The sequence below is a fragment of the Glycine max genome, chromosome 10, assembly GCF_000004515.6.
Source record: "Glycine max cultivar Williams 82 chromosome 10, Glycine_max_v4.0, whole genome shotgun sequence".
NCBI lineage: Eukaryota > Viridiplantae > Streptophyta > Magnoliopsida > Fabales > Fabaceae > Glycine > Glycine max.
The window spans coordinates 41,591,688-41,614,391 of NC_038246.2; the positions used below are offsets into that span (position 1 = coordinate 41,591,688).

At 31.9% G+C, this 22,704-nt stretch overlaps 2 protein-coding genes across 3 annotated transcripts; both read left to right on the top strand.

The window, feature by feature from the left end:
- The first annotated feature begins 1,179 nt into the window (after positions 1-1,179).
- Positions 1,180-10,232, top strand: LOC100783095 (serine/threonine-protein kinase tricornered). 2 transcript variants are annotated; one of them, XM_026124134.2, is made up of 15 exons: positions 1,180-1,383; positions 1,893-1,970; positions 2,304-2,669; positions 3,087-3,261; positions 3,379-3,462; positions 3,548-3,789; positions 3,913-4,132; positions 4,408-4,487; positions 4,606-4,690; positions 5,112-5,243; positions 5,335-5,448; positions 5,545-5,592; positions 8,364-8,448; positions 9,156-9,209; positions 9,771-10,232. In XM_026124134.2, exons 3-15 carry the CDS (start codon positions 2,455-2,457, stop codon positions 9,869-9,871), a joined length of 1,635 nt encoding a protein of 544 aa, XP_025979919.1. In that variant the 5' UTR covers positions 1,180-1,383; positions 1,893-1,970; positions 2,304-2,454; the 3' UTR covers positions 9,872-10,232. The 2 variants fall into 2 exon arrangements, with proteins under 2 accessions (XP_025979919.1, XP_003535423.1); XM_003535375.4 differs by lacking the exon at positions 1,893-1,970.
- Positions 10,233-12,574: 2,342 nt separating this feature from the next.
- On the top strand, positions 12,575-19,263 carry LOC100790721 (casein kinase 1-like protein 10). Its single transcript, XM_003536170.5, has 14 exons — positions 12,575-13,379; positions 13,467-13,507; positions 14,502-14,571; positions 14,711-14,859; positions 14,945-15,040; positions 16,007-16,077; positions 16,482-16,543; positions 16,654-16,717; positions 16,800-16,884; positions 17,434-17,560; positions 17,646-17,719; positions 17,811-17,871; positions 18,444-18,547; positions 18,657-19,263. Exons 1-14 carry the CDS (start codon positions 13,304-13,306, stop codon positions 18,933-18,935), a joined length of 1,359 nt encoding a protein of 452 aa, XP_003536218.1. The 5' UTR covers positions 12,575-13,303; the 3' UTR covers positions 18,936-19,263.
- The last annotated feature ends 3,441 nt before the right edge of the window (positions 19,264-22,704 follow it).

Sequence of the window (22,704 nt, forward strand, 5' to 3'; positions counted from 1 at the left end):
TCTCTTTTATAAATTAAATAAATGAAATTTTATAAAAAAAATTGTGAATCTTTATAAAGAGAGATAAATATAAATCTTTTTATGCGATAATGTTGCATGACAATTTAACATGAAATTATTGATTTTTGTGATACATACGACTACATGATAAATCTTTTGACAAGAGTTCCAACCTGACCCTACTTTCAAGTAGAGACCCTGAGACAGTGAGACTATTTGTTGCGGTCAAAGAGCAGTGTTTCTCGTTGGAGAATAAGAAATTAAGAATATGGTCAGTGTCCTTTAATGGTAGGCCTGCAAGAAATGTGATCAAAACTCAGAAGCAAGCCAATAAAACCGGTAGATGGTAACATGATAGTTTAGAGTATGAGGTGTCAAGGAGGTGGTGACATTTTTGCCATACTGTGCTTCTTTTCTTTTATTAAAATTCAGGGAGGGTACAGTATGATGCACATGTTATTATATCTTACCAGGAGAATATCATTACAAGCACTTAATATCATAACCTAAGTTTCGAAAAATACTTTAATTATCATTCTAAATTATAAAAGCAATCAAGGTAACTAATATATAATTTAATAACATACATAATTACAAAATATAAACGAATATAGTCTACAAATAAGTTTAATTTAACAATATAAAAACTAATTTTTGGTAATAGCAAAGAAGGAAAAAAAGATGTACGTACAGGAAAGCAAAAAGGGAAAATAAATACAGATAAAACTACCAATAATAATCGTTATGTGATAATGATTTCATTAAACAACCATTTTGTTTCTGTTATCATTCCAATTTAAATGCAAATTAAGATTAAGATATTGACTAATTTAATAAAATTGTAAATAAGAGGAATTAAAAAATAATATCCGCTAAAAGTGATAAGAATTAAAAAGGTAAAATTGTAAATAAGAGGAATTGAAAAATAATATCAAATTTAATAAAAGAAATGACCATTTTCAGTCTATTCATAGATATAAATTATTAAAATAAATTTTTTAAAGCACAAATTAAAAAATATCAAAAATTGATGAATCAAAATCATATTTTACTTTATAATTTAGCCTGTAAATTAAAACGTTACTCCATAAAATATCAAATTTCGCTACTAGTAGAAAATTAAAGTGGATTCCAACTTGTAACATTAATTAAAAAGAATATAAAAGAAAAGAGAAGAAAAAAAAAAGGGAGTAAACGAGGGAGTGAATGGGGCATGGAAATGATGGTTGCAAAGTGGTCCTCTCTCTCTCCACCTTCTTTCCCTGCACCGATAATCTCGGCTCTTTCATTTCTCTCTCTACACTTTCTTTCGCTATCTGACTCACTCACTCCTTTGGCTTTCACTCCCACATGCCACAACCTCCTGATTCCTCTTAATTCCAGGTTCTTCTCTTCTAACACCCTTTTGCTTTTCCAATCCCAATTCCATGTTGCTTTCCTTGTGCAAGTGTTGCTTAATTCCTTTTCATTTCGATTTCGATGATGGGTATCTTCAATTTGAATCCTTGCTTTTGTTTGTTTGTTTGTTTGGTTGGTTAATGGTTAGTACAATGAGAAGTGAAGTGAAAGTTCAATTTTTTTCGTTGGTGATGGTGATAGTGATGTGATGGGGTCATTGTGGTTGTTCAAGATTGTAATTTGACCTTGTTTTTGCTTACCCATTTGAGAGATTTGACTTGTACTGTGTGCAATTGAGTGTACTTGATCAATATGTGGGGATCACTGGTTGGACCGAAGATCGGGGCTCAACCTTTGAATTCCATGGTTTCTGTGTTGTTTTAGGCTTTTGGGGAATCTAAAGGTTTACTTCTGGTTCAATTGTGCGGTTTAACTGTTTTGAACTAAAACCTCCGATGGTTAATTTATTTCCGGTATTTTTTTAAGCATTGCAGGTTTGATCAAGATTTTTGAAGTCTAATTTGCTGCTAAATGAGTATCTTAGCAACTGGTTCGCATTTTGTGAACTTTATGTATGATTGTTCTGCCTTTCCAATACGTTTAATTTCATTCTCAGTTCTGTGTTTGCTAATTTTCTCTGACAATTTGATCTAGTTGACATTGAATTATTTATAATAACTCTTTGGCCCTCTATGTTGTACTCTCATCCTAACACCAAATGAAATGAGCTCTTAAATTTCTCTGTCTATTTGCATTTGTTAGTATTCACCTTTTTTCTTCCCATTTTGACGATTCTAGAGTATTTTTACACTCAATGTTCAAGTTTTGCTTCTGATCAGCTAAAAAAACATGGTTGACAGCTTTAGTTTGTTGATTCATTGCCATTTATTTTCATGTTTGGGCAGAAGTAAGAGTTAATGTGCCCCAGATTCTTTTGGTGGACAATGGCTTCTTGATTTTCATTGCTGGAGAAATGAGATTCTTGGTGGAGAAAACTTATCTTTAGTGATTGGTGAAATAGAGTGCATAACACAGCAGGCTTAAGAGCTTTCCAAAATGGATAGGTGCTGGTTTAATAAGTTCAAGCCAAAGGATAAAACACAGTCTTCAAAAAACAAGGAAACTAAAGGCATTGCAAAAGAAGGGTCAAAGCCCCTAACAAATGAAGAAGCACCTTCCAATGTGACCAAACAGAAGGTTGCAGCTGCAAAGCAGTACATAGAAAACCACTATAAGAAACAGATGAAGGACTTGGAGGAGAGACAGGAACGGTATGTTTACTTTAACTTATATTTGGATCATTATGGTAGTACAATCTAAAGTAAATGATGAGTTTTCACGTAAAGTTGTTGTTTTAACATACTTATAGTCATCTCCAAAGAAGTATAAATGAGATATTTCTTTAGTGTCCTTGCTTTTAGTTGTCCCATTCCAAATAAGGTGCAACTTAGTATTCTTTGACATTGGAATATTATTTTGTATGATGTTCTTGATATATTGTCCTGTAAGACTTGTCTAAATGCCAAGCATGGAATCATGGATTGCTCACGGAAAATTTGTTTTGTTGTTGTTCTTGACATATTGTCTTATATTGTCTCTGATGTGCTGTTATAGATTATGTGCAAGAAACTTCTGCAAATGGAAATTGCTGTAAGTTTTTAATAAGGTTAAACACATTATTCTTGCAGACGTAATATGCTAGAAAAAAAGTTGGCTGATGCTGAAGTCTCTGAGGAAGAGCAGAACAATTTGCTAAAATATTTTGAGAAAAAGGAGAGGGAATACATGCGCCTTAAGAGGCATAAAATGGGGGCTGATGATTTTGAGCCCCTAACTATGATAGGGAAGGGTGCATTTGGGGAGGTATAGTCTGCCTTTATTTTCATTGAAGTTAAAAAAAAACTATGCTTCTGATCTTTCACATATGTTACAAAAATTGTCAGATAATTTGCAACTTTGCAATTTTTTCCTTTTTTATAGGTCAGAGTCTGCCGAGAGAAAACAACTGGTCATGTATATGCTATGAAGAAACTTAAGAAATCAGAGATGCTTCGCAGAGGCCAGGTAACAAAATAAGCAGGACTTGCTCTCATTTTTAAAATGAATATTGTCTTGTTATATTCATTGATTACTTTTTATCCCTGTTTAGGTTGAACATGTAAAAGCTGAGAGGAATCTACTTGCAGAAGTTGACAGCAACTGCATTGTAAAGCTTTATTGTTCCTTTCAAGATGAAGAGTATTTATATCTCATAATGGAGTATCTACCTGGTGGTGATATGATGACGTTGCTCATGCGAAAGGATATACTGACAGAAGATGAGGCCAGGTTCTATGTTGGGGAGACTGTCTTAGCTATAGAGTCGATTCATAAACATAATTATATTCATAGGTAAGCTCAAGCTTCAAATAGTCATGTTACACCATGAAAATCTTATTATATTAATCTTATGGTGGTCTTTTTTTCTTGCACATCAAAAAAGGTATAATATTCTTATTTTGATATGCATTCCAGAGATATCAAGCCTGACAATTTGCTGCTAGATAGAAATGGTCACATGAAATTATCAGACTTTGGATTATGTAAACCACTGGACTGCAGTAATCTTCAGGAAAAGGACTTCTCTATTGGTAGCAACAGAAGTGGAGCCCTTCAGAGCGATGGGCGTCCGGTGGCTCCTAAAAGAAGCCAACAGGAGCAACTGCAGCATTGGCAGAAAAATAGGCGAATGCTTGTAAGTCACTCAATATACATAAACAGCCATTACTGCATTATGCCTTATGAACTTTCAGGTTAAGAGTTAGTTTTATTTCTTACCCTGTTTACTGACAAACTATGTATATTATAATTATATATTATTTAGTGGAAGATGAATTGTTCTTAATCAATATTCTTCATTGTGTATATACATTTGGTAACCTCTTGTTCTGACTTTGTTTTGGCAAGTTGCTGACCCCTGTTTTGACAAACTACGACATTTGAAGCTTTTCTTTCTTTTCAATACTGCAGGCCTATTCTACAGTCGGAACACCTGACTATATTGCCCCCGAAGTTCTTCTGAAGAAAGGATATGGCATGGAATGTGATTGGTATTATCTAATGTGTTTTTCTAGTTTTCCTTTTCAAAAATACCATGAAGTTCCCTTTGTTTTTGTAAACTTCATATTATTTCAATATGTTCTGATGAGATTTTGGTAATGTTTCCAGGTGGTCCTTGGGAGCGATAATGTATGAAATGTTAGTGGGGTATCCGCCCTTTTATTCAGATGAACCAATGTTGACTTGTAGAAAGGTAATGTCTGGATCAACTGTTGATGAATTGGGATGAATATTGTATAGATTGAGGTTTGACACATGTAGGATGTTGACTACATTGAATTTTGGTAGGCACCTGTGCCTAGAGAAAGCCTATATTACTAAATTATAAGTGAATGCTAAGTAAACTTACCAACATTGTTTACGACCTTAATATTGATATTTTGCCTGTGGATAGTTCTGAAAGCCTTAAAATTACTGGCATTGTCTGAAAAAAAGGTGGTGTTTTCCCAATTTAATTATGTTGAGAATTGCATCTTTCTATTCCTATGACCAGTCTTGGTTATTTATACTTTATAAGTGTCCATCATGATTCCCTTTATGTCTTTCCTTTACTGTATTTTCTTTTATCTTTATCAATTATGATCATATTGTATCTGATACCTTCAAACTTGCAGATAGTAAATTGGAGAAGTTATTTAAAATTTCCAGAAGAAGTTAAACTTTCGGCAGAAGCAAAGGATCTTATTAGTAGACTCCTATGTAATGTGGACCAGAGGCTTGGAACCAAAGGGGCTGATGAAATAAAGGTGTTGTGGTGTGTTCTTTTCTGAATTCTATAATTTACTTTGGGTTACAGTTACATATTAACAACATAACTGGTTGGTCTATTATTTCCAGGCTCACCCATGGTTTAAAGGTATTGAATGGGACAAATTGTACCAAATGAAAGCTGCTTTTATTCCTGAGGTTAATGATGAATTAGATACTCAAAATTTTGAGAAGTTTGAAGAGGTATATTATATATGTTTATTTTCATGGATATAGGTGTAATTTTTGTCTGCTGTTACAAACCAGTATCATGCTGCTTAATTTACTAATAATGTGTAGGTTGACAACCAAACTCAACCTTCCTCAAAATCAGGCCCATGGAGAAAGGTTAATTCTCGTTTTTGATATTTTGTATGTTGTTGGTGTACTATAGTTGCAGTAATTGTGGTGTTCTTAATTTAACTGGCACAATATTTACTATGTGGGCTTTCAGTATCCCATTTCTTCTTCTATGAAGCTTAACTAATATGTGAGATTATTGGGGTTGTCAAAAGTAAAGCTGCTGTCATATGCTCCTATCCTATGTGTGTCTTTTTTTAGATTTATCTATCTAGTAATTTGTTTATTACTTATCTGCGTTGGTTTATCAATCTCGGATAGCAGTGTGTAGTAGCTAATTCTAAAATTGCTATAGTGAGAAGCAGAATGACTGCTATTTTAAATATTATAATACAAAATAAATAAGTTATACTACACATGAATACTCAAAAAACAAAAACTAAAAACCCAAAATTAAAGAAAATCATGATAAATAACAATTCTTAGTTACTTTACGCACATATTCACCATCAATCTAGGAGCAATAAGAACATAGTAATTAAGTCAGAAAATAAAAGATGATGGTGAAATTAATAGGAAAAGAACATAACGAATTAGATTAAAAAAAATAGCAGAATGTGAACTGGGTGGGAAGTCTAAAGGAAGGAGAAAGAACGGAATACAGTATAAAAAATTGTCACATAATGTGTGAAGGAATAGAGGTCAAAATAGAGCTAACTTTTTGTGGAATGTTTTACCCAAAAAGAACCCAAACATTGATGTTCCAGGGATAAAAATGGATTTTTCAAGCCTATATCATGGTAGCACTGCTATAGTGCGCAAAAAGCCACTATTTTGGCCACTATTTGAATCCAATAGAGGCTCAGCACTGCTCTGCTCTACTATCCCACTGATATGATTCAAGAATGATTACAAGGAAATTTGAATCTTCCTTGAGTTGATTTTTTAAATTTGTGCAAGAACAAGTAAAAGAAAAGGGAAAACAAAAGATTACCAAGATCGGCGCCACCTCCAAGAAGAGGTCAGCCTTGTGTAAAATTGCTACAAAAGTGTGAGAAACCCTTGATAAGATCCAAGCAATTGGGTTCCCCCCAAGAACCCTAAGAGAAGCAAAGTTCTCGATTTTAATATTTCATTCAATTGTGTCCTTTGAGTACATTGGTTTGCCCTATATATAGTCAAAGATAACATTCCCTATATCTTAAATAAAAAAAGAAGGAAATGTATTCTTAATTAATGCAATTGATGTTTTCTAATGTCCCTAATAAATATAGTCCTAATTAATGCTATGGATGTTTCCTTAGTTGTCAATAGTGGCACTGTAGTGCCAAAGCAGTGTGGAGTGACACTGGGCCGTTACAAGGAGGCCATAGCATCTCAGTTTAGTTGTGCGGCTGTCACAACTGCTATCACGGAGTGGCCGAAATCACGGTGGAGCAGGTGCTTTGTGGACGCTACATTGAAATAATTTTGAAATCCATTGGAAATTGTTGAGGTCCGCAAAATACCCTTACTGAATGATAACTAGTGGGGGTATTTTTGGGAATTTTCACATATCAGCTTTAAAGAAAGAACGAAAAAACCTTTGACCCTTTATTCTTCTCCTCTGACGTGCATGATCAACCTCTCCAATCTTGTTCTTCTCTGGCAACCAACCCACTCCGTTTTTCGAGGACCACCTTCTCTTTTCAGCCAGCCCCCTTCTCTTCCACTCCTGCAGGTTTCTTCTATTTTTGGTTTTGTTTCTGTGTTCTGTTTCTCTTTTTCCTTCCTCTTCCATATCTTCCACTTCTATTTTCCTTTTTGTCCTCTGTTTTCCTCTTTCTCTTTCACCCACTATTATTTTTTTTTCTTCCTCACTAACTATTTTTTAGCATATGTATATATATATATATATATATATATATATATATATATATATTATTAATAATTTAATATATATGAAAAATATTAGAATAGCAGTCATCTTGCTATCCCATTTTTGGGGTTGATCACTCTGCACCACTATCCATGGTTGACAACTATGGATATTTCCTAATTAATATAATCTTACTTTAATGCTATGAATATGTCAAACAGAAGTCCTAAAATTAAAATGATTTGAATAGCCCAACAACCCATGCAGCCCAAAATACAAAAATTCAAAGCAAATTACAAGCCCAAATACGTCTAAACAAGGTCTTAATTGGATACAAACTCAAACACGCTTAAATAAGTTCCTAACTGGGGTCCTCTTCAATGTAGATTAATTTGGTTCTTTGTCCATATTTTGCTTGAGGTCGAATATGTTGATCTCAGGCTAAATAATATTCTTGAAGCTTTGGTTTTTAACTTTGCTGAATGGCATTGTGTGATCCATGTAGCCGACCTCACCTAGTGGGATAATGCTTTGTTGTTATTGTTGAATATGTTGATCACCTTTTGTTATAAAGCTTCCTTGGTTCTCTTGGCTTTTGGCCAAGTCATAGGTCCTCCTAGCGCAATTAAAGGATCCTACTTCTTAGCTTGCCCTTTTTCATTTGATGGCCTTCCTTGATTTTCAGCACCTGCTATAGCACCACTATAGTGTGCTATTGAGTATTGACTACTATATGAAACAATAAATATCTTAGACATATTGTTATGCTTGTAGCAAGCTGTCAATGGAACCCATTAGTTTGCAGACAATATTATTTACTTTAGATGACATTGGGATTTTACTCAACTTTTGATAACAGAAACTCTGAATACAAATACCTCTTCGTTGGAATTCATGGATCATTAGTGTTGATGAGGAATATCCAAGTCTGGATTTGTAATTTGACCTGTTATTTCTGCAGATGCTGTCATCTAAAGATGTCAACTTTGTCGGGTACACATATAAGAACTATGAAATCGTGAATGATGATCAACTACCTGAAATTGGTTTGTACATTTTCAATTTTATGTGCATATTTGTTTATGTTTTGTTTAAACCCTTTCATCATTTTTGTTTTATAATTAGAAAGTTCCTCTTTAATATATTGCTTCTAATACTCTTAGATTCTTTTACTCCTGTGACATTTCTGAATCTAATGGAAGGTTCTGTGCTCTATCAATTTATTGCTCTAAACCTTGTCTATTTGAGCTTTATATTGTGGGGCTGAACATGAGGTTTATATTGCTAGGGGATGGAAGATTTTATCGAGTAAATGCACTTGTATAAACTTGCACACACACACACACACACACTTTAGCAGTAACTTAGTTTTAACTTGCAAATATATTTTACCCTCTAATAATTAATGTATTGTTGTCTACTTTCCGAAGTTTTATCAACGGTTTTCAGCTTATTGAAACCCTTTTTATTGTGGTCTTTAATGCAACAAGCCTTTGGAAAAAATGATGCAGCTTGTTAAAGAAAGAAAAGTATGTATGTTATTGCTACCCCTTGCAAATTTCTTGTTGATGCATCAATTGACTATAATTTCAATAAAATGTGATTTTGCTGAAGATCATGCTGCTGATCCTTGTTGTTTATTATACCTTATGCGTTTGTTGTTTTTATTACCCCCCAAAGCCAAATTTATTGTTCTTTTCCAAATTGATTCATCACTGCACTAATCTTCAAGCTTTGCATATGTTGTTACCAGCCGAATTGAAGAAGAGCACAAAACCTAAGCGGCCATCTATCAAGACCCTATTTTGTAAGCATGTGTTCATTGTTTTATGCCTTGTGCGTAGTATACTTGTTGATTAGCTTGAGATCTAGTGGTTCACTTCAGTTATGAGTAATGCTATGGCACCAAATAACTCCATCATAGAACTATACATCCTTCTTCATGGCATTATGGGGTAGTTTCTCACATCTCTGAAATTTTAGAATATTAAATCTCTTATCTGGTGATAATTTAAGAGTTATGTTAATGATAATAAACTATTACTGATGTTTGTGTTAATAAGGTTTTCTCAAGTAATAGATCAGCAATTCCTGGGAAAACATTAAAAATATGCATAATAGTTGCTTAAGGCAACACTATTTGGATTGGATCGTGGATCAGGGATAAAAGTATGCTGAATATTGAAATTGGAAATCTATGCTGAATATTGAAATTGGAAATCCATGCTGAATATTGATGTTGAACAATTCAATTTCAAGGGCAAAAGGCAAAGATGTCTTCACTATTAGTTATTAAAAATTGAAGCACGAACGGTTGAAAATTTTAAGTGTCTTTTGGTTAATAAGTTGAGCTAATTACATGCTACAGATGATGAATCGGCTACAACTGCTAATCAACCTGCCCAAGGGAGCTTCTTAAAACTCTTACCTACTCAACCGGAAGTTCCTGAGAAGAGTGAATCTCAATGATCCCAAATAGTAACATTTTACAGGACTCTTGCATGGCCATTGAGGTATGACCAAATGCTGAGTTGAAAACTGATTGTTTTAGTCTTTCCCACATTCTTTTGTTAGTTTGGCGTGGATAGTTATGGGAGCAAAGGCTCTGAAACTTTGTGGTTTTGGATAGCTGGGTTTTGGGTTGACTGGGATATTTGTCTGTAGAAAAAGCTTTGAAGGTATGTATTCTTTACATTTTTGGTTGGTGATGTATTCTTTTGTTCACCATTTATCAAGCTGCAATGTGTTGAAAATCCAAGTTAATTCTTGTAATTAAGTTACTGCTGAAGTGCTGACAAGGATGTGCAATTCTCACATTCTTTTACTATCATGTAGAGATTCATTAGTTTGTAAGGTTACATTTTTTCTTTCTTCTCTCACTTCAAAAGGTCTAATTTTTACAAAGTAAATCCGTATGCTCATTTTCTTTCTTCTTTATTGCATGCCCCATCTTGTTTTTTGGGCTTGTTAGTATTATTTTTTAACCGAGGCTGTGTATGGGATGTCAGATTACATAATGTTTCGATATCCGACATTAATTCCTTATTTATTATTTCTTCAAGATAAAATAATTATTACTGACAGATTGTTTGGATTGGTTTGGTTTAGTATCAACTGTCAAGATAGGTGGTATGTTTGGAATGACAGAATATGAAAGGATTGATAATGGAGGGATGGAAAAGAACACTTTTTTCTTCTTCTTTTTCCTCCATTTATACATTTTATAATTTTTTTGCGATACTCATAGTTAATTGTAATCCTTGCAATTTGGGGAGGAAAGATTTCGGAAGGGGTAATTTATAAATAAAACACTAAAATTATTCTTACTCTTTAAGAATACTTTTATTTTATATATATATATATATATATATATATATATATATATATATATATATATATATATATATATATATATATATATATATATACACACACATATTTTTCTTTTCTTTCGTTTGTTTTACTAAATAATTATAAAATCATCTCTTTTTCTGTTTCTATTTCTTTCCTTTCACTTTCTTTCTTCAACCAATCATGTACCAACTGTAAATTGAGCACTTTTTTTTTATACCACAGATGTACATCAATTGCTTCATATTCTTATAATTAAAGCTATAGGGATCGAAGTCCAATCTGAAGCCCAAAGGAAAAAGGTTACAAATATATAAACCAAAAAAAGTAGTATCAAAGCTTGGAAACATAAAATAACTGAAGTAAAAAAAAGAAAGCTCATTGTATTCTTTGTAATGGGAGTACACCTTAGGCGCATAGCAAAATAATGAAAAATAAAGATTTATTCTCTTTTCGATTGGAATGAAGATTCCATTTTAAGACTAAGGCCACCAATATAAACAACCATCCAATTGCAACAATGTTGAGGTTAGGGTTAAGATTTAGTTGCCAAGCTGATTGAGAAATGCTGTTTGTACGATAATTCATACAATAACATTTTGTGTCTATTTTTTTCCATCAAATTATTTATTACATGTCATAATAATGGAAACAAAGACAAATAAATGCTATATAAATTATTATACATATATCACATATTTTTTTAGTTTTTTCTTTTTAAAAAGTATTGTCTCAAATTTTAAATCAAAGAAAGATAGAAAATATATATATTTTATCATGTTTCAATTATTGCGTTGAATTGTAGATTTAAAAAATCTAACTAAAAGATAAAAAAATGATTACATTCCACCCAATTCATGTCTTTGAACAACAACATAAACAATAGGAGTCCTAATAACACACTTGTTTTAATACACAATTTATTTTGTTATTGGTTAAAATTTAAAAATTATAAAATTAGAAGAAGAAGAAAATTTATTAATTAAATGAGAAACGAGATCTACAAGAATATGTAATTAACAAAAAAAAATTAAACTAATAGCATAAAATATATTTAAAAAGCCTATTAAATAATGTATAGTGTATCACTAGTATTTCAGGTATAAAAAAATTAAAGAATAAAACATGATTCAAAATCTCTAATGCATTAAGTCGAGGCAAATGTTGAGTAACGTTTTTAAGGCAGTTGTTAAAGAAATAAAAAAAATATTAACATACACTATACATTAATGTATACGTTTATTATAGTTTTTAACATATTTGAATATGATTTGAGATTAATTTTGGCATATTGTGAAAAAATATATACGAGTATTAATGGGTTTTTTTTACCTATAATAATCACACTTAGGTTTAAACATAAAATCTCTTGCATACTATTTCAAACTCTCACCACTGAATTGATCCTAATACTTTATATACTTGTACTAATTAATTAGAAGTCACTATAAGTTTAACTTATACATCATACATGTTTTTTCATACATGTTTTTTAATTGAACGATCATATAAAAAAATTACACAAAAAATATATTTAAATAAAATAATTTAATGAATATGCACTTTAGGATAACAAAATTTCCGTTATCAATAAATAAAAATCACTGTTAACTTAAATTTTAAAATAATTATTATAAGAATTAATAAATTTATCATATATATAAATATAATAATTTATGATTAAATAACCTATTATAATGATTTATGATCTATGATTTATGCAATACCCTTTATTTAAAATTTATATTCATATGCATAAAAAAGAAAATATTTAAAAGTAAAATAAATAAATAAATAATCATATAATATCGTGTCACTAGCTTGAGTTTGGACAGTCGTTCATCTTCTTCCTCCTCTAACCTTACATTTAGCCTTTCTTTCTTTTCTATGTTCTCTCTATCTCTCATTCTCATCTCACTTTCTTTTCTTTTTCTTTTCTTTTCCCGAATCTGAATTTTTCCCTACAAAATCCACTCACTGTCCTCAAAGACAGATCCGAAAGTGGATGCCAAATCTATCACCCCTCGTCGCCCGAGATTATCGTACCCATTAGATTCTTCTTCCCTCTTCCTTCTACACTTTCCCAAATTTTCACACTATTCGCGGCTATAGAGCACAATTTAGTTTATCTACTCACTGTTACTGCGATTTTTGTCCTACCCTTTTCACTATTTTAGCTATTTCTCCGATGAAGAGGAAAAGTGGTTTCTTTGAGTGACCCCAGAATCGCGATTGTGCTTCGATTCGCCGAGCAATGGGTGTTTTGTAGATTCTAGTTTTTGATCTTATTTTCGCTGATCAAAAGTTTTCTTTTTTGTTGGTTTTTGAAGTATTGGGGGTTAGTATAGCCTGAATTTTTTAGTTGTTAAATACACCTTCGGATCTCTGTGTTAGTGGTAAATCTCGGTGGATCTGAGATTGTGCTGTAAATAAAGATGAATCGTTTATGAGATACTCGGATAAGGCAAAAAAAAATTTTAAAAAAAAAATTGAGGTGTGTAGTTGAGTGCTTTTGTAATTAGTTAAGGATCAAGAGATTGGGCTTGTATCATGGATCATGTTATTGGTGGAAAATTCAAGCTTGGGAGGAAGATTGGGAGTGGATCGTTTGGAGAGCTTTACTTAGGTAAGCACTTTATGAGTATTGCTTTTATAACATTAGCATTTGGTCTTTGCACCTCTTTTGATCCTCTGGTGCTTTTGTTTGTTTCAGGTGTTAATGTGCAAAGTGGGGAGGAAGTGGCTGTCAAGCTGGTGAGTTCAATCATTGAGTTCTATTGGGTGTTTGGGATTGTTAAATGCTTGGAAGTCTTTATAATGTTTTTGTTTTTCATAGTGCATAGATGGATTTTTTTGTTGTGGAAGTGAAGTGATTGGTATGCTTTTGTTTACTGGTTGCTTGACCTTCAGCTGACCTAGGGGAATATTTGCGATATTGTGCATGCTTCTTTTGCCATGTGTTACTGAGAAGAAAGGGGGTTTTAGGATAACTGTTGAATTGGAAATGTTGCTGGTGAAAAATTTAAAAGGGTATTGGTAGATTCCTTTGTGACATCTGACAGCAGTGAAATCCCATAGAGATATACTAATAAATTGAAAAGTCATGCTTTTTAGTAGGTGTGATAACTCATCAGAGACTATTTCTGTATTTATATAATTATATATAATGTACTCAGCGCCCCTGCCTAAAATATGCCTTAGATGATCATATGATTATCAGACTGTATTTGTGTATATGTTGGCAAATGAGGAAAAGATAAATTATTGTAGTCTAAGATTTGAACTGCATACATTATTTGACATGCTGTTTCATGTTTCAATAATAATGCACACTTATTTGGCCAGAATCTTTTTTTTTTATTAGCTTGACCTTTTAAACAACTGTTGCTGTGATGTTGTCTCAACTCAATATTTGGTTGCTTTAAATCATTAGTGCAAGTCTTGGCTTTGTACTTTGTGACTTTTATTTTTCTTGATTATTTTCTGTAACGTATCTCATAATACAGATATTTGGATCTGTTGTATTTTACTGCCTGAGTATTGGTTGCTTTAAATCATTAGTGCAAGTCTTGGCTTTGTACTTTGTGACTTTTATTTTTCTTGATTATTTTCTGTAAAGTATCTCATAATACAGATATTTGGATCTGTTGTATTTTACTGCCTGAGTATTGTGACAATTTGTAAGATAGCTTTTTCAAATTTCAAAGTTTAACTATTACCTTTCTTCCCAATTGTCTTTGTTAATCAGGAATCTGTGAAAACCAAGCACCCACAGCTTCACTATGAGTCTAAACTGTATATGCTTCTTCAAGGGGGAAGTAAGTTTTCATCCTTTCATTCTTTTTTTCCTTCCAATTTATACTTCAACTTCTTTTCTTGCGGACAAGACATGTATTCATTTTCTTTACTGTCATGAAGTGAAATTAGTAGTTTACGACCTCTTTTCTTTTTTTGAAGCTGGTATACCCCATCTAAAATGGTTTGGAGTTGAGGGTGACTACAATGTCATGGTTATTGACCTCCTTGGGCCAAGTCTTGAAGACTTGTTTAACTATTGCAATAGAAAATTATCCCTGAAAACAGTTCTGATGCTGGCAGATCAGCTAGTAAGTATGACTTTCATTTCAAGAAAACTAAACTTTAAACAGACAGCTGCTGTTTCTTTACTCTTCTTTTATTTGGCTCACCTAGATAAACAGAGTTGAGTACATGCACTCTCGGGGTTTTCTGCATCGTGATATAAAGCCTGACAACTTTTTAATGGGCTTAGGCCGCAAGGCAAATCAGGTATATTGTGGATCCCACGTTTATTTGAATTTAGCCTTATCTGGTTGGGTGCTTATGCATGACATCTCACTTGTATTTTGAAGTAGTTTAAATTATGATTTAAGATTATGATCTAAGGTTTTTCTTTCACATTATGGATATATGTAGACTTCAACGTTGCAATAAATTTCTAGTGTAGTAGCCATAGGATATGTAATTTATTTTTTTTGGATGCTGTAAATGTAAATAAGGCTCCCTATTTATTCTCTCCAGTTTGTTAAACATAATTGTCTATTGGTTGATCCCTATTTATTCTCTCCTGACTGTTGCGATTAATTATCTATCGAGCAAAGCCTATTCATTATCTTCTGACTTTACAATTAATTGTCTATTGGGTTGTAGTTACTGTTACCCATTCCTTAGGATTCTAGTATACTGTTCTCCCCCTTATTCCTCCTATTGTAAACCTTCTTTATGGGAGTTTTCCTACTTGCCCAATGCATTATTTTATTCAGATATTTCTATTCTTCAAGGGACCATCGACAGAATTAGTAAATTTCTCGTCTTCAATATAATTTTATTCACTTAGCTGATATAAATCTTCATAACACTTGTTTAACTGATTGTTTGATATTCTTGTCTCTAATTTTGAGTGAAATATTTAGTTCTTGGTAACATATTTCTCTCTTTGACTCAAGACCCTTTAATTTTTTTACCTTGGCTTCATCAATGTTTTCTCTTTCCTTTTTCATAAATCTTCATGCATCATTAGTCATCACTCATCACAATTAGTTATTGCACCAAGGTAAAAAAAGAAAAGAAAAAGTAGGTCAGTTGACAATGTGTCTTTGAATTTGCTTACTGCTAGACAGGTGTCATGTATAAAAAAACTTGGTTGGTTTTGCTTTTGTATTGCAGTTACCACTGTTTGATATCGGTGACTGAAATCTTATCTCAAAATTTCTGATTTTTTTTTATACATTGCAGGTATACATAATTGATTATGGCCTGGCAAAAAAGTATCGGGATCTTCAAACTCACAAGCATATTCCATACAGGTAATATATTTGAGATTTTGTTGGGCGGGCTCTGCAGCTTGTTTTGATTTCATTCCTTGAGTATACATATACAAAGTACAATGTCACACAAATGCATAAGTGCCTAAACAATACTACACAAACACTAATAATTCAGATGCATAACTGTCCTATCATATAGCTGTGGTGATGGGCCTGGGATTGCTAACAGGCTTGCTAGGGGTTAAATTGGTGGGTGAAATTTGAGTTTTACTAGTTTTGAACCTGAACCAAAATCAAAAATAATATTCTAAAACTTGAACCTGCTCCTGTGGTCTCGTGTGTCTTCCTTTGAACCTGTATATTTTAATATATAAAATAATTATTGGTGTACACATTCCTCTCCTTTTCTTTTACAAATGATCACTGTACTTTTTTTTTTCCAGGGAAAACAAAAATCTCACTGGAACTGCTCGGTATGCAAGTGTTAATACTCATCTGGGAGTTGGTGAGTGAGGCTGCAGGCTTGCACCTACTAATCAATAAGATTTTCTTAAATTTTTTTAACTAAAAATGGACATAAGTTTATAGTATATCTTGTTCTGATAATTCTTGCAGAACAAAGCAGAAGAGATGATCTAGAATCTCTCGGATATGTGCTCATGTATTTTTTGAGAGGAAGGTTGGTTGAGTTGCTGATTTTTTTTTCCTGCAATAACATTTATCATTGTATTTTAACATTGTTTTTGGCAATTGTTTTCCAGTCTCCCATGGCAAGGCTTGAGAGCTGGCACCAAAAAGCAAAAATATGACAAGATAAGTGAGAAGAAGATGCTTACTCCAATAGAGGTATTATTACTTGCTCACAAGAAGCTTTTATGTCAAAGTTTTAATGATTAGAATCAGGGACGGATCCATGGGGGGGCAAGCAGGGGGATTGCCCCCTCCCTTAGGACCTTTTGTGTATACATGAGAAAAAAAAAAGAAAAAAGAAAAAAATATTAATAAAAGAAAATGTATATGAGTTGATATTTGCTTGAAAAAAATTTAGTAGTACATCATATCAATGCGAAGTATTTTTTTAAGCCTGTTATTTATTGAACAATTATTTTTTAAATCTTAAATATTTAAATAATTATGTAAAAAAATTCGGCCCCCCTTTTATACACTCCTGGATCTGTCCCTGATTAGAATAATTATGGAAAAAGCTTTATTCATCTTAGGATGATTAATGGCTTTTAGCTGATTTAGTCATCAGTAGAATTTGTTCTCTACTTGCATTTTTCTGCATCATGTATATTGTTTTTTCTTTAACTAGGTACAATTGGTTGTGCAGTAAATTAGTTCTCTCCAATATTATATGATGCAAAGAATTTATTGTATTTGTTTCTGATACAGGTCTTATGCAAGTCATATCCATTGGAATTCACATCATACTTCCACTACTGCCGATCATTGCGGTTTGAAGATAAGCCTGATTATTCTTATCTTAAGAGACTCTTTCGGGACCTATTTATCCGAGAAGGTTAGCTTCATATATATATATATATATATATGTTTCTTAATGAGTAATGAAATTCTATTAGGCTTTGAAAATCTTGCTTTTACAGGTTATCAGTTTGATTATGTATTTGATTGGACTATGCTGAAGTATCCTCAAATTGGATCCAGTTCTAGAGCCCGAGTGAGTACTTCTTAACTAGTGTGGTTTCATTACATTTCTAGCGAAAAGTAAAGGTTCTTGTTAATCATTTTTTTTGCTGCATTTTCAACAGCCAAGTGGGAAACCAGTCATAAACCCAGGACAATCAGGGGAGAGAATAGAACGGCCTTCAGGTTTCATCCTGCTACAGCTAGATCTGAAATTTATTATTTTAAGCAATTACTGCTATGCTGATAAATAGTTTTAATGTCCTGTATATTAATAATCCTTAAAGTTCTATTTTTTTTTTTTTGTTTATGTGCTTTCATTCTCATGATTTGTTTTTGTTAAAAACCAGAAACAGAACATCAGGACAGCAAAAATATAAACGTATAAAGAAGAGAGGAGCAAAAACTGATATGATATATTTCAGATTTGCACACTTTGAACTTGTTATGGCTATAACTAAAGCAAATTATGGCTATAACTAAAGCAAACAGCTAAAAGTTCCTGTTCTGAGCACAAGCAAACTTTAAACAAACTTACAAGCAACCACAAAAACTGCAGAGACATTAAAATATTTTATAATAACAGCTTGGAAAAATCTCAATTGCCAACAGTTTTGAAACCGATTATTTCCACCTTTCAAAAAATATGTCTGTACATTGTGCACGACAAAGTAGTTTATTATTTCAATTCTACAAATTGTATGAGAAAGGCTTTCATCAGCAAAAGATTTTTACCTATGTTTTCGGGGGTTTCTCAGGTGCAGTTGAGGCATTTGCAAGGAGGAATGGCTCTGGACTTGTTCTACATAGTGAGCTTTCTAGGCATAAGTCTTCAGATGATGTGCCATCTTCCAAAGACGTGGTTAGTATCTGTCATTATTGTTTTCTCTCTATGAATTGGTTACCGTCAAACTTCAACATGGGACTGCTTATACTTAATCTTCTTGTCATGTAACACTTATCCTTTGCAGCAAGCTAATTCTGAGAGGCCTCGCAGCTCTTCTCGTAATGGCAGTTCTTCAAAAAAGCCTGTCTTGTCTAGCAGCCGGCCAAGCTCTTCTGGTGAGCCTAGTGAAAGCCGTTCTAGCCGACTGGTCTTAAGCAGTGGCCGACTATCAACAACTCAGAGACTTCAACCTGGTTTTGAATCCAAAACATCTTTATCACGGGCTTCAGCAACAAGAGGTGGTCGTGATGATACACTCAGGAGCTTTGAACTCCTGTCACTTGGTTCAGGAAAAAGGAAATGAAGAACTGTGTGGTCAGCAGATTTCTTGTTTCAAGGGTCTTAGTTCTGCCCTGATACCTTTCCTTTGAGATGTCTACACATGTTGATTACATTTGTATATTTCCATCCAATGTTGGGTCCTTTCAAGGCTAAAAAGCTCATTGAAACTTGTTCCTGAAGATTTGACAGACTCTTCTATACCTCTTCAGATGTTCTTCCATGATTATTTCAGCATGGACCCATTCATGAAGAGATACTATGTTACTTAAGGAATTTGTTAATATATGGCTACTTGTAATAAATACATCCTCTATTTTTCTGTTGAAGGAAAGGAAAAGAATCTGCAAAAATGCTTTTGGATGTTTTGCACCCTTTCTATGCATATTTTATACCCACCCCGTCTATTTGGTTCCAATGTACATTTGAGGGAATGAAATTGTCAATTGTTGGCTCTGGTTATGGATAGGAGAAAATTGATGTGCATTTTAGCCAGTTTGACTGATGCGTTGTGTAATTAGCAATTTCGATAAGTTAGAATGCCTCCAAAGTGTTCGAGCGAAGGCGAGCTAGATCAGGTTTGAGATCACTGAAATTTAGCAACATAATTAAGTGTCTGGCAAGATGTTCTTATAAGCTTCGATGAAGGAAGGAAAGGGGGGAACTTTGATGTTGAGGGGTGCTGCTGAATTGATTATTCAGAGATTTGTCGTGAGCAATGTCTCTGGAGGTGAGTGCTTTGGCGGTGATCCCACATGTTCTTGATAGTTGTCAATTGGTGGGCTTCACTATATCTTGATTGGTCTGGGGAAGATTCAATTGAATCACGACTTTGACAGTTACATAGCCTTATATTGTAAATTAGTAATCCAAGGAGCAGCTTATACAAATTCGTTTTTTTTTATAAAACAACCAGCAAACCTAGAAACAAACTTTCAAATATGTAATAAGAAAGTGGTCCTTCGTCCAACACGTAGAAGACAAATAACAAGAAAATTTATAGCAAGTTTGAAAAAATGGTGGGTCGAGAAATGACTTGGAGTTGAGTGGATGTGATTCTGAAAAAAAAAATAATGATAGTTATTTCAAATCGAAATTGCTTTTGCTCTTTAAAGCATGTTTGACTAAAAAGAAAAAAAAATATGAGTAAGAATTTTACTACAAACTTGCTTTTGGGATAAAAAAATTTAGGTTTAATTACAATTTTGGTTTCTTTAGTAATATAATTATGCAATCTTGGTCTCTTATATATTAATTGCACGGATTAAGTCACTTAAATATTATAATTGTATAATTTTACTAACATGACATTAGATGATATGTTGATTGCATGACAATTAGTAATTTGTCTCATACATGTATTGAAATGACTTAATTGTACTCTTAGTTTATTTAATACATCATCGTAAGAAATGAAAATTAAAATTAATTCAATTGAAATATGAGAGATCAAGCTTGCACAACTGCAATACGTAGGGAACAAAAAGTGTAAGACTTAATTGCAAATTTTTTTCCCTTTAAAAAAATCACAAATTTTGTCTTCACATAAAAAAATCATCACAACTAATAAAAAAAATCACAAAATTATCTTAATTGTGACAGTTTAAAAGAAAATTTGCCAAAAAAATTAATTGTGATAAGTTTTCTATGTGAGAGCAAAATCCATGATATTTTATAAAGTGAGACAAAAATCACAAAATAAAATGAAAACAAAATTTGTGACATTATAAAACTTTGGAAACAAAAAGTATAATGAAAGTAAAATACAATCAAGCCAAGTTTTTAAATATAAAAAACTTATTTTTTGTCTTCATGTAAAGTATTTATTAATTATGGAGATAATTAACATTTGTTGAAAAATTGAAATGATTCTCTCTCAATCCAATTTTTTCTCTCCAAAAGATTTGAACTTGAGGTTTTCTATAAAAAAAATTCAGTTCAGTATAACCTGAACGTTAATTATTACTTCAATATTATTTTTAAATAAAATCAATTATATAAATTCAATTATTCAAAACAGCAAATTGTCTTCCAAACGCGTCATGTTTGATTATCTTTTATCTCGGCACAACACAAATTCCAAATGTAATATCAACCTGTGATTTACGAAGCACGACCAAAGAAAATGATCATTTTCACTTTGCAGATATATACTAAGTTAGTTACAATGACAATTGACAAACAAACAGACCCTAAGCTTTTATAGTGAAGCTAGCCTACTGCCATGTAAGAACTCTATGCCATCTAATGCATAACAATCAATGCTACTTGGTTGACTGCATGAAAGTTTGAACCAAGAGTTGGAATCGAAAGAAAAGTTGGTAGGACTTAGGAGTATAAACTATAAAGGATTATTAGTAAAGATCTTTGTCTGAAACCCTAAAAAGTTAGCAGTAAGAAAGAAAACACCGAGAGAAAGTATGGGTTTTCAATGGTTTGGTTAATTAATATATGAAAAATATAGTAGTTAATAAAGAAATAAAATGCATTAGATTTTATGCCAAATTTTCTCCTCTCATGAGTCAATAAAAATGGAAGAGTAGTGAGACATAAATAATAATTTATATTTCCTAATCAATGAGACGACTTTTATTTAGATAATAATAATATACTTAAAAATAAAAAAGGTAAAGGGTATATATGGCATTATACATTATGAAACTTTTTTATTTCTATTTTTCTATAATTAAATATGTGGGAAGAGAACTCAATTTTTCTTTTTTATTTTATTTAAAAAATAAACATGTAAATCGAAGAATAAAATGTGCATCTACCTTACTTTAAGTGGATTAAGAGTGCAAGGTATTATAATTCAAATGAAGGGTATGTGTATTCTTATTTTCTAATTTTAAAAAGACAAATTTTACATAAATTATAAGATATAATCAATATACTTGTTTATTTAAATTTTTAAATTTCTGGATATACCTTTTTCACTGAAGAATGGAGATGCGATCATAACTTGAATCATGAGTTGCCATTGAAAAATGAAAAGCGCAAAGAGTGTTGATGAGAGTGCGAACAGAACGCTTAAGGAGAAAAAAGATGGGGGAGTGGAGAGAAGGAGAGGACAAAATATTTCTTAATCATGTCTTATTGATTTTTAACCAACCTTAGTTATAAAATAAATTTTTAAATGGTTAATGAAATATGACAAGGTGAGAGAATTGTCTTATCATAATGTATTAACTCAAGCAAGCATAATATTTTAATAGCTCATGAGTATTAATCTAAAATAGTTGACTTAATGATTTCATTAGTTTATATATATATATATGAGAAACATATATCATAATATCTAACATAAAAAAAAGATAAGATGATCATTATTATTAATGTATTGAAACATTTAAAGAATATATATAGAGTGAGAATATGTAAAAGATAATTTCACTTTAACGTTGAATTTTTTTTTAACAATTTAACTTTGGACTATGAACTTCTTATTAATTTATTATTTGACCTCACAATAAAGCGACTAGTGTAAAAATAATTAAAGGTTTCAATTTTTTTAAAATATAGACATATAAAATGTTTATTCTAAAATGCCAATTAAAGAAGGTCAAATCAAGTACTTTTTTTTTTCCATGCAACTCCTTGGAATTACAATGTATCAAAAAACAAAACTTAAAGTATAATCCTTTAAATTTTTTTAATGCTCTTCTCTAATAAAAACAAAAGTTTTTCTTTGATAAAAAGTATCAACCTTTAATATCAATTTTGATCATAGTTTTAATTTAAGTGAAATTATACTTTAATTAAAGAATAATATTAAAAATATTATATCTAAATAT